This window comes from Dendropsophus ebraccatus, chromosome 4, assembly GCF_027789765.1.
Source record: "Dendropsophus ebraccatus isolate aDenEbr1 chromosome 4, aDenEbr1.pat, whole genome shotgun sequence".
Classification (NCBI taxonomy): domain Eukaryota; kingdom Metazoa; phylum Chordata; class Amphibia; order Anura; family Hylidae; genus Dendropsophus; species Dendropsophus ebraccatus.
The window spans coordinates 1,321,420-1,334,226 of record NC_091457.1 but is presented as its reverse complement, the minus strand read 5'-3'; the positions used below and the strand labels follow the sequence as shown (position 1 = coordinate 1,334,226).

Genomic DNA, 12,807 nt, shown 5'->3' with positions numbered 1-12,807 from the left:
CACTAGAGGTCAGACCTGTATTTCCTGTTATCAGAATAGAAAATGAAAGCAATGAGAGGAATCCTCCGTGTCACAGCGGCCATTACAAGGTGGAGGCTTCCTTCCTGGGGTCCCGGAGCTGTGAGGAACATGGGGGCCCCCAGACCTCTCCTCTACCTGCTGCTGCTATCCCTGGGGGCCACAGGTAAGTGTCACTGCCCGGGGGGAGGGGGGATAGGCTTCCATCTATAGTCACTGAGGTAAGTGTCACTGCCCGGGGGGGGGATAGGCTTCCATCTATAGTCACTGAGGTGTCACTGCCCGGGGGAGGGGGGATAGGCTTCCATCTATAGTCACTGAGGTAAGTGTCACTGCCCGGGGGAGGGGGGAGGGGGGATAGGCTTCCATCTATAGTCACTGAGGTGTCACTGCCCGGGGGAGGGGGGATAGGCTTCCATCTATAGTCACTGAGGTAAGTGTCACTGCCCGGGGGGAGGGGGGATAGGCTTCCATCTATAGTCACTGAGGTGTCACTGCCCGGGGGGGGGATAGGCTTCCATCTATAGTCGCTGAGGTGTCACTGCCCGGGGGGGGGATAGGCTTCCATCTATAGTCACTGAGGTGTCACTGCCCGGGGGGGGGATAGGCTTCCATCTATAGTCGCTGAGGTGTCACTGCCCGGGGGGGGGGGGATAGGCTTCCATCTATAGTCACTGAGGTGTCACTGCCCGGGGGAGGGGGGATAGGCTTCCATCAATAGTCACTGAGGTAAGTGTTACTGCCCGGGGGGGGGGGGGGGGGGGGAGATAGGCTTCCATCTATAGTCACTGAGGTAAGTGTCACTGCCCGGGGGGAGGGGGGATAGGCTTCCATCTATAGTGGCTGAGGTGTCACTGCCCGGGGGAGGGGGGATAGGCTTCCATCTATAGTCGCTGAGGTAAGTGTCACTGCCCGGGGGAGGGGGGATAGGCTTCCATCTATAGTCACTGAGGTGTCACTGCCCGGGGGAGGGGGGATAGGCTTCCATCTATAGTCACTGAGGTAAGTGTCACTGCCCGGGGGGGGGATAGGCTTCCATCTATAGTCACTGAGGTAAGTGTCACTGCCTGGGGGAGGGGGGATAGGCTTCCATCTATAGTCACTGAGGTGTCACTGCCCGGGGGAGGGGGGATAGGCTTCCATCTATAGTCACTGAGGTGTCACTGCCCGGGGGGGGGGGGGATAGGCTTCCATCTATAGTCACTGAGGTAAGTGTCACTGCCCGGGGGGGGGGGGGGATAGGCTTCCATCTATAGTCACTGAGGTAAGTGTCACTGCCCGGGGGGAGGGGGGATAGGCTTCCATCTATAGTCACTGAGGTGTCACTGCCCGGGGGAGGGGGGATAGGCTTCCATCTATAGTCACTGAGGTAAGTGTCACTGCCCGGGGGAGGGGCGATAGGCTTCCATCTATAGTCACTGAGGTAAGTGTCACTGCCCGGGGGAGGGGGGATAGCCTTCCATCTATAGTCACTGAGGTGTCACTGCCCGGGGGAGGGGAGATAGGCTTCCATCTATAGTCGCTGAGGTAAGTGTTACTGCCGGGGGGAGGGGGGATAGGCTTCCATCTATAGTCGCTGAGGTAAGTGTCACTGCCCGGGGGAGGGGGGATAGGCTTCCATCTATAGTCGCTGAGGTAAGTGTCCCTGCCCGGGGGAGGGGGGATAGGCTTTCATCTATAGTCGCTGAGGTGTCACTGCCCGGGGGAGGGGGGATAGGCTTCCATCTATAGTCGCTGAGGTGTCACTGCCCGGGGGAGGGGGGAGGGGGGATAGGCTTCCATCTATAGTCACTGAGGTGTCACTGCCCGGGGGAGGGGGGATAGGCTTCCATCTATAGTCACTGAGGTAAGTGTCACTGCCTGGGGGAGGGGGGACAGGCTTCCATCTATAGTCGCTGAGGTAAGTGTCCCTGCCCGGGGAGGGGGGATAGGCTTCCATCTATAGTGGCTGAGGTAAGTGTCACTGCCCGGGGGAGGGGGGATAGGTTTCCATCTATAGTCGCTGAGGTAAGTGTCACTGCCGGGGGAGGGGGGGATAGACTTCCATATATAGTCGCTGAGGTAAGTGTCACTGCCCGGGGGAGGGGGGATAGGCTTCCATCTATAGTCACTGAGGTAAGTGTCACTGCCGGGGGAGGGGGGATAGGCTTCCATCTATAGACACTGAGGTAAGTGTCACTGCCCGGGGGGAGGGGGGATAGGCTTCCATCTATAGTGGCTGAGGTGTCATTGCCCGGGGAGGGGGGATAGGCTTCCATCTATAGTCGCTGAGGTAAGTGTCACTGGTCAGTACTGATGCGTCCCTACATCTGGTCAGTATGGGTGTGGGCCTACGTCTGGTCAGTACCGGTGCGGCCCTACGTCTGGTCAGTACCGGTGCGGCCCTATGTCTGGTCAGTACCGGTTGGGACATATGTCTGGTCAGTACCGGTGCGGCTCTACGTCTGGTCAGTACCGGTGCGGCCCTATGTCTGGTTAGTATGGGTGCAGGCCTACGTCTGGTTAGTATGGGTGCAGGCCTACGTCTGGTTAGTATGGGTGCAGGCCTACGTCTGGTTAGTATGGGTGCAGGCCTACGTCTGGTCAGTTCCGGTGGGGACATATGTCTGGTCAGTACTGGTGCGGGCGTACGTCTGGTCAGTACCGGTGCGGGCCTACGTCTGGTCAGTACCGGTGAGGACATATGTCTGGTCAGTACCGGTGCGGGCCTATGTCTGGTCAGTACCGGTGCGGGCCTACGTCTGGTCAGTATGGGTGCGGCCCTATGTCTGGTCAGTACCGGTGCGGCCCTATGTCTGGTCAGTATGGGTGCGGCCCTATGTCTGGTCAGTACCGGTGTGGGCCTACGTCTGGTCAGTATGGGTGCGGCCCTATGTCTGGTCAGTACCGGTGCGGCCCTATGTCTGGTCAGTATGGGTGCGGCCCTATGTCTGGTCAGTACGGGTGTGGGCCTACATCTGGTCAGTACCGGTGTGGGCCTATGTCTGGTCAGTACCGGTGTGGGCCTACGTCTGGTCAGTACCGGTGCGGCCCTATGTCTGGTCAGTATGGGTGCGGCCCTATGTTTGGTCAGTATGGGTGTGGGCCTACGTCTGGTCAGTACCGGTGTGGGCCTACGTCTGGTCAGTATGGGTGTGGGCCTACGTCTGGTCAGTACCGGTGTGGGCCTACGTCTGGTCAGTATGGGTGTGGGCCTACGTCTGGTCAGTATGGGTGCAGCCCTATGTCTGGTCAGTACCGGTGCGGCCCTATGTCTGGTCAGTATGGGTGCGGCCCTATGTCTGGTCAGTACGGGTGTGGGCCTACATCTGGTCAGTACCGGTGTGGGCCTACGTCTGGTCAGTACCGGTGTGGGCCTACGTCTGGTCAGTACCGGTGCGGCCCTATGTCTGGTCAGTATGGGTGCGGCCCTATGTTTGGTCAGTATGGGTGTGGGCCTACGTCTGGTCAGTACCGGTGCGGCCCTATGTCTGGTCAGTACGGGTGCGGCCCTATGTCTGGTCAGTATGGGTGCGGCCCTATGTCTGGTCAGTACGGGTGTGGGCCTACGTCTGGTCAGTATGGGTGCGGCCCTATGTCTGGTCAGTACCGGTGCGGCCCTATGTCTGGTCAGTATGGGTGCGGCCCTATGTCTGGTCAGTACGGGTGTGGGCCTACGTCTGGTCAGTACCGGTGGGGCCCTACGTCTGGTCTTTTATTATGACTCTTTCATAAATCACACCCAATATATTGGAACACCACCCATATTGGAATAGTGGCACACATTAGACTCCTTGTCCCCCTTAGTGTCCCTGAGACAGTGGCGTAGCTACTATGAAGGCAGGGGAGGCGACTGCTATGGGGCCCCTGCATGAAGGGGGCCCGAGGAAGCCTGCCCTGCCTTCATGGTAGGTACCCCGCTCCCCCAGGGGTCCAGAGAGGAAGAGGGACCCCCACTGCACTGTTCAGCCTCCTCACTGTAGTGCCGGGTGAGCGGGCTGAACAGAGGAGCAGGACCTGCCAGACGGCACAGGAGAGGGATGAAGGACCTTTGGGTCACATGACCCAAAGGTCCTCAATACTTCTATGTGAAGATCAGCCCGGACTACAGGAGGAGGAGGGGGAAGCCTGGGAGCTGTAAGTGCTGTGTATGTGTGTCAGTGAGTGTATATATGTATCTGTGGGTATATGTATATGTCAGTGAGTGTATATATGTATCTGTGGGTATATATGTATATGTCAGTATGTGTATGTATCTGTGGGTATATGTATATGTCAGTGAGTGTATATATGTATCTGTGGGTATATGTATATGTCAGTGAGTGTATATATGTATCTGTGGGTATATGTATATGTCAGTGTGTGTATATATGTATCTGTGGGTATATGTATATGTCAGTGAGTGTATATATGTATCTGTGGGTATATATGTATATGTCAGTGAGTGTATATATGTATCTGTGGGTATATGTATATGTCAGTGAGTGTATATATGTATCTGTGGGTATATATGTATATGTCAGTGAGTGTATATATGTATCTGTGTATATATTTATATGTCAGTGAGTGTATATATGTATCTGTGGGTATATGTCAGTGAGTGTATATATGTATCTGTGGGTATATGTCAGTGTGTGTGTATATATGTATCTGTGTGTATATTTATATGTCAGTATGTGTATGTATCTGTGGCTATATGTGTGTGTATGTCAGCAATGTCTGTAGCACTGGTGTATATGTGTATGTGTGTATGTCAGCAATGTCTGTAGCACTGGTGTATATGTGTGTGTGTGTATGTCAGCAATGTCTGTAGCACTGGTGTATATGTGTGTATGTCAGCAATGTCTGTAGCACTGGTGTATATGTGTGTATGTCAGCAATGTCTGTAACACTGGTGTATATGTGTGTGTGTGTATGTCAGCAATGTCTGTAGCACTGGTGTATATGTGTGTGTATGTCAGCAATGTTTGTAGCACTGGTGTATATGTGTGTGTTTGTGTATGTCAGCAATGTCTGTAACACTGGTGTATATGTGTGTGTGTGTGTATGTCAGCAATGTCTGTAGCACTGGTGTATATGTGTGTGTATGTCAGCAATGTTTGTAGCACTGGTGTATATATGTGTGTGTATGTCAGCAATGTCTGTAGCACTGGTGTATATGTGTGTGTGTATGTCAGCAATGTCTGTAGCACTGGTGTATATGTGTGTATGTCAGCAATGTCTGTAGCACTGGTGTATATATGTGTATATGTGTGTATGTCAGCAATGTCTGTAGCACTGGTGTATATGTGTGTGTGTGTGTATGTCAGCAATGTCTGTAGCACTGGTGTATATGTGTTTGTGTATGTCAGCAATGTTTGTAGCACTGGTGTATATATGTGTGTGTATGTCAGCAATGTCTGTAGCACTGGTGTATATGTGTATATGTGTGTATGTCAGCAATGTCTGTAGCACTGGTGTACATGTGTGTGTTTGTGTATGTCAGCAATGTTTGTAGCACTGGTGTATATATGTGTGTGTATGTCAGCAATGTTTGTAGCACTGGTGTATATATGTGTGTGTATGTCAGCAATGTCTGTAGCACTGGTGTATATGTGTGTGTGTATGTCAGCAATGTCTGTAGCACTGGTGTATATGTGTGTGTGTATGTCAGCAATGTCTGTAGCACTGGTGTATATGTGTGTGTGTGTGTATGTCAGCAATGTCTGTAGCACTGGTGTATATGTGTATATGTGTGTATGTCAGCAATGTCTGTAGCACTGGTGTATATGTGTGTGTATGTCAGCAATGTCTGTAGCACTGGTGTATATGTGTGTGTGTGTATGTCAGCAGTGTCTGTAGCACTGGTGTATATGTGTGTGTTTGTGTATGTCAGCAATGTCTGTAGCACTGGTGTATATGTGTGTGTATGTCAGCAATGTCTGTAGCACTGGTGTATATGTGTGTGTGTGTATGTCAGCAATGTCTGTAGCACTGGTGTATATGTGTGTGTGTGTGTATGTCAGCAATGTCTGTAGCACTGGTGTATATGTGTGTGTGTGTATGTCAGCAATGTCTGTAGCACTGGTGTATATGTGTGTGTGTGTATGTCAGCAATGTCTGTAGCACTGGTGTATATGTGTGTGTGTGTGTGTGTATGTCAGCAGTGTCTGTAGCACTGGTGTATATGTGTGTGTGTATGTCAGCAATGTCTGTAGCACTGGTGTATATGTGTGTATGTCAGCAATGTCTGTAGCACTGGTGTATATATGTGTATATGTGTGTATGTCAGCAATGTCTGTAGCACTGGTGTATATGTGTGTGTGTGTATGTCAGCAATGTCTGTAGCACTGGTGTACATGTGTGTGTTTGTGTATGTCAGCAATGTCTGTAGCACTGGTGTATATGTGTGTGTGTGTATGTCAGCAATGTCTGTAGCACTGGTGTATATGTGTGTATGTCAGCAATGTCTGTAGCACTGGTGTATATGTGTGTGTGTGTGTATGTCAGCAATGTCTGTAGCACTGGTGTATATGTGTTTGTGTATGTCAGCAATGTTTGTAGCACTGGTGTATATATGTGTGTGTATGTCAGCAATGTCTGTAGCACTGGTGTATATGTGTTTGTGTATGTCAGCAATGTTTGTAGCACTGGTGTATATATGTGTGTGTATGTCAGCAATGTCTGTAGCACTGGTGTATATGTGTGTGTATGTCAGCAATGTCTGTAGCACTGGTGTATATATATGTGTTTGCCCCCAAAGATGTTCTGCAGCAGCTTCTATTAATGTTGGGCTCTAATAAAAGAACCCACCACTAATATCTGCTGCATTTTCTTTTATTTCTGGTTGAGTATTTCTTATTACACTGAGATGATTTCCCTGTGTACAGTCTACTCATGGTGTATACATCAGCACTAGTGTAATCACAGCGTATACATGTGTGTATGTCAGTGGCGTATCTGTATATATGTTAATGGTGCCTCTGTGTGTGTATATGTGCGTCAATGTCTGTGTTTGGCGGGGGGGGGGGGGCGTACAGGATTTATGGGGCCCCATACAGTTTTTTGCTATGGGGCCCCATGAATCCTAGCTACGCCCTGCCCTGAGATATTCCACTGACTGCAGACCGCAGGGATCTGTCTGGTTAGGGCCGACTGAGAATGCTCCAGCTCATCTAGTCAGGATTAAAGGGGTGGTCAGGGCAAAATAAAAGAGAATGCTGGGCATCAACATAATAGAGAAGTGCCCCTTACCCGTCCCGGTGCAGCACAGTCCCTGCCCCCGTCTCCTGCTGGTTTCCTGTATCCCCCAGTTCCTTGGACCACTGACCTAGGGGAACACCACTACCAACTGAGGGGGGACACTACCAACTTATTACTTCAGGAAGCGGGATAGGGAACTGTGACCCCTAACTAGGCCTTGTCCTCTGACTGACACAGACTAACTCCACTGAACCTGAAGGGGGCAGTATGTTCTGCACTGAGGCCTATGTGAGGGAACCTCTTACCACCAGACAATATTAGCTACTAATCCATTGGCAGCACTGCAGTGCATGGGACGCCCATCCCAGGATCCCTGAGGGTCTGACCGCCATTCATCGTTATAGCGAGTATTACGATCATGTGACTTGTTGGACTCGCTCACATATAGGGATTCACGATGCACCAAAATATGGCTACTACTAGATACTAGTATTGGTACTTAGTGGTGGGAATCGATACCGGATTCCCTGGTTTGGAATACATTTGTCTCAGTGACATGTCAGCGGTGTGTATTGGTGGGGGTCCAGTGCTGAGACCCCCGCCAGTCTCTAGAACTATTACCTATGTAACGCCTCCTGAGCCGCCACTATGTGCAGAGGACCCCCGCTGCTAATGACTGCCACTAGTGATCCCGCTGCTGCCAGTCATTTAACCCTTCCAGTGCTGTGCTGTAACACAACTGCAGCATTAAAATAGATGAATGAAATGTGCCGCACCTGTATAGCGTCCGATCAGCACCCCCGTAATGTGACTGGGTTTGTACCCGCCCTACTATAGCACCATATCCCAATAAGGCGTCTATCAATTGATTATAAAAGATCCCTAGAGGGAACTTAAATATTGTAAAAAAAATTCATTTAAAAAAGTGCTTAAAGGACAAGTGCCATGAAAAACCTTTTCCCAGTAATTGAAGCACATTACAAAGTTATATAACTGTGTAATGAGCTTCAACCACCTATCTGCCTCCCTTCCCTGTCTTTTCCCCCCTCCACCCCCCACCAGGAACTCTAGGTCCTGTTACAGCAGCCCCCCCCCTCCCCAGTCCAAGTGATGGCTTGCAGTTGTTCAGCCAATGGGAGCTGAGCAAGCTGAGTCACCTGACAAGGCAGGGGAGGGGGAGGCTAGTGTAACAGGAGAAGGAGCTGAGAGAAGAGCTTGGTGACGGTGATGACAGTAATCAGGTCTGTGTGAGTCAGGACACTGCCTGGTGGGGGGTGGAGGGGGGAAAAGACAGGGAAGGGAGGCAGATAGGTGATTGAAGTATATTACAGAGTTATATAACTTTGTAATGTGCTTCAATTACTGGGAAAAAGTTTTTCATGGCACTTGTCCTTTAAAAAAAAAAAAAAAAAAAAAAAACGCCCCTAATTTTTATTTTTAACTCTGTTTTTGTGTTGCAGCATGTAAAAGAACATTGGGTCACTCACACACTGCAGTACATGAGGGGTTAAGCAGAAGGTAGTTCGCTCCCGCACCTACAGTGTGAATTTAACCAGAAGGCCTTAAAATACAGTGGACTGACAGAACAAGCAGCCATTGGCTCTCCGCTCTGCCAGTCACTTGTGTAGCTGCAGCCAGGATTCTGCCTCAGGCCACAAGAGATTTTAGTTTTTGGCCACATCACCGAGTATATACTCTCTCTCTCTCTATATATATATACACAGTGCTTTGTGCTGTGTGTAGGGGAGGGGGGGTCCCATATAGTTCCCGTACATGACCCCTTGCTCCCGGCCCAGCTAATAGCCGGAGCCACGTGGTTCAGGGTGGGGTCACGGCGTGCCGCTGCATCCTAATGCGGAAAGGGGTTAAGTAGTAAATAAAGTACAAGGTCCATAAATATATGTATATAATATATATGTATCATTGTGAACTATAGTTTATAGTTTTATACTTAAGGCGTACCTGTCATTTTTATTGCAGAAATCAGTAGTATAAGCGATTTTAAGAAACTCTGTAATAGGTTTCATCAGCCAAAAAAGCCTCCTTCTGTCCTCAAGAAGCAATCTCCCAGCCTCCCCCCCCCGACTTCTTATCTGTGCATTATCAGGCAAACACGTCTTCATTACAGAGAAGCCAGTGAGGACGGGCTCTGCTCTCTCCATTCTATCCTGTGCGCTCCGGTGCGCACGGCCGAAAACCTACGCCAGCTGAGGACTGGAGTAGGTTTTCGGCGTATCTTTTGGCGGAACGGATGATGAATCGTGCAGATTCTGAGTCCGCGCCCCGCTCCCTTCACACCCCCTCCCCGCCCCCTAGTGTACCCGGCGGAAAGTGCTGATTTGCGAATATTTTATCCGCAAATCGGCCATTTGTGAATAAAATAATGCGCAAATCGGCACTTTCCGCCGAAACCCCCCTGTACGCCCGTTGATACATGTCCCTCTAAAGTTATAAATATACATTAAGAGTCTTAATGTATATTTATAACTTTTGTGGTTAAATTGCATTTTTTAAATTAGCTGTTAAAAAAAAATGTTTAGGTGTTACGGGTGTTACGAAAAGGTCCAGTTTGGATGGAAGGGCCCAAGAGTCAATAGGACAAGTGATTTTAAGAAACTCAGTAATAGGTTTTATTAAGCCAAAGAGTTTCCTTCTGTATTTAAAGCGCTGTAAGATCAGAGAGAGAGATAGCACGAGAGGTCGGCCCCTTCTGTGACCCTGCCACCCCCTCTGCCACCACCCCGATTCTATTGTCTGCAGAAAAAGCTTCCTGCCCCTGGTGGTTCATGGGAAGGCCACATAGGCGGTGCTGCCCTTCGGGTTGTGTGACACACCTGCAGTTTTCCGGAATCTTCCAGGATTTCATTGGTAGTGTCGTGGTTGTGTATCCTGATGACCTTGATTTATTCCGAATATCGGTCTGTGCCAGTCAGTGTGTTTGTATGTTTGTCAGGTTCTGCAGATTTCAAAAAGAGAATCCTCAATTTTCAGATTGGATAAAGATATTTGTGGCGAGAAACCGCTCCTTGGGTATCTTGACGCCAAACCAATTTCATTTGGACCCGGCTACGGTGCAGGCTGCTGCTGTTGTTTTTTTTTTTAAAGTTTTATTTATGTTTTTAAATTGGAAGACAATCACTCTCCATCTGGAGCGATGATATCGGCTTCCAGCAGCGTCCTGCTCAATTATACTACAAAAGTATACTAGAGAATGAAAAACCAAACCGGAAAAACCTCCTAGTTACAGGGGAATGATCTGCAGAGCGTCCGTTCTCAGATGTGGGCTGGATAGTCTACAAGACATTGGGTGTTGGGTTTATAGCTGACACAAATACACTCGGCCTACAGTCACACAATGCTCAGGAACTGTGCCTCATCCCTCCACCTAGCCGACAACCATGGCTCCCAAATATGATGGACGTGCGCTGGGGCCCCACTAGCTGAATACATTCTACATTGTTCCAGGTTCTCGTCTACGTTCCAGGCTATTGTTGATTGGGTTTCCCCACATAAGTTAAAGCCCTGCAGCAATTCCTGGGATTTGCTTTACTATCGACAAATTATCTGGAACTTTTCAGCCATCGTGCGGCTGTTGAATGATTGGGCCAAGAAAGGATCAACGGGATCATTCCCAAGCAGTTACTGTGGAGGTAGATTTGGCCGTCTGTTATGTCGTAAGATTCCGCTGTCTTGCCTAACCTTCACCTATTTCTAGTGCTGAGAGAAGTTATAAGGTAGGGAACCATGAAGCTTTGGCTCTAGTTGAATCTAGTCGGCCTTCAGGGAATGGCGGCACCTCTTCAAGGGTGTCCAGCATCGTGCCACGGTTCTCACTGATCATCTGATGGAACGGATGTGGACGTTATAGTGAAAGATCTCTGTACAGTCTGGGGCCGGGGTCATAAGTACCTAAATAATAAATAAATAATAATAATATAATAAAAGTATAAAAATATAATATAATAATAATAATAATAATAATAAATAATAAATAAATAATAAAAGCAGAGGTCTCTGTACAAGGGGATTTCTTTTAGAGGATAGCCTTGTTATCCATGGAGAACCTTCTTGCTCCTTCCATGATTCTAGAGCTCATAAATCTGGTGGCTAATCCCTGAAGAGATATCTGCATGCTGTTACATTGTCTGTGAGACCTCGTCCTCCTGTGGATGTTCGGGGACACTTAAGGCCCTATTCTACGGAACAAATATCGTACGTATTTGGCCGATCGGCCGCTACGAACGATAATCGTCCTGTGGAATAGAGTCCAACGATCAGCCGACATCGTTCATGTCGTGAAAAAGCGACTGATATAGCAGCGATCTGCTGGCGTCGCTCCGTTGAATAAGAGCATCGCCAGAAGACGCTGCTGTACCCTATGGGCTGCCCAGATGATCAGCGATCCCCCGGGCAGCCCCCCCGCAGCTCCCCGCCGCCCCCTCCCGCACTCACCCGCTCGCTGCAGCCGCACTGAATAGCGGTGGCAGCAGCGAGCAGGGAATAAGGAGAAAACAAGCGCTGAGAGCGCTCGTTTGCTCCTCTAGACGACCCGTGAAATAGGGGCTTTAGAATAGGAGGTTTCACAGATTCTGGTGCAGGGGTCTTCGTAGTATCTAGTATATTCTAGGGGTTATGCGGAGAGCAGAGAAGGTCCTACCCGCACTTCCTCCCACTGGCTGCTTCAGATAATAACTTCAAGATGAGATGGCTGGAAGTAATAGCTGTCTGATGTTACCGATGTCAGTGACATCGGTCAGTTATTGGACATTGCACGCGGGTATATTGAAAGGATTGTGCACCCACCACCTGAGATGGTCAACAGGAGGAAGTGCTGTCTGCATAACCCTGATTCCATGATTCTTACCTGGACAAGCCAAGCTCAGGTAAGGGTCCAGGACCTGAGTACTGTCAGGGACTTACCTGCCTGCATAACCCCCAGCCAGAGCCACATGCTGCTCGGGATTGTTTGGTCTCCATCACCCTGAATGTTCTTCTGTGTTTCTGACCATTTTGGCTGTTTTTCTGATATGGCCCCAGATCCTGATCTTGTACACAGCTACTGTATAGGTATGACCCAGACTGTGAAACATTCTACCTAGGGCAGATTGGCAGAGACAGTGGGCTGGGTTTAGTACAGGGACCATTGTTGCGACATGATGATACTGAGATGACTGCTGAGCCCGCCCTCTAATAATAATAAGATGACTGCTGAGCCCGCCCTCTAATGATAATAAGATGACTGCTGAGCCCGCCCTCTAATGATAATAAGATGACTGCTGAGCCCGCCCTCTAATGATAATAAGATGACTGCTGAGCCCGCCCTCTAATGATAATAAGATGACTGCTGAGCCCGCCCTCTAATGATAATAAGATGACTGCTGAGCCCGCCCTCTAATGATAAGATGACTCTGCTGACCCCGCCCTCTAATAAGATGACTGCTGACCCCCCCCTCTAATGATATATAATTGTACTGACCCCGCCCTCTAATGATATGATTGTACTGACCCCTCCCTCTAATGATATATGATTGTACTGAACCCGCCCTTTAATGATGACATGACTGTGCTGACCCCGCCCTCTAATGATGAGATGACTCTGCTGACCCCTCCCTCTAATGATAAGATGAC

General features: G+C 49.5%; 1 protein-coding gene across 2 annotated transcripts in view; it reads left to right on the top strand.

Annotated features, from left to right (window-relative positions):
• The first annotated feature begins 49 nt into the window (after positions 1-49).
• Positions 50-12,807, top strand: part of LOC138787808 (uncharacterized) — a 150,137-nt gene continuing 137,379 nt past the window's right edge. For both annotated transcript variants that reach the window (XM_069964992.1, XM_069964991.1), the window contains exon 1: positions 50-184. In XM_069964992.1, the coding sequence (XP_069821093.1) occupies positions 52-184 (133 nt within the window). In that variant the 5' untranslated portion in view covers positions 50-51. The remainder of the gene's footprint in view (positions 185-12,807) is intronic.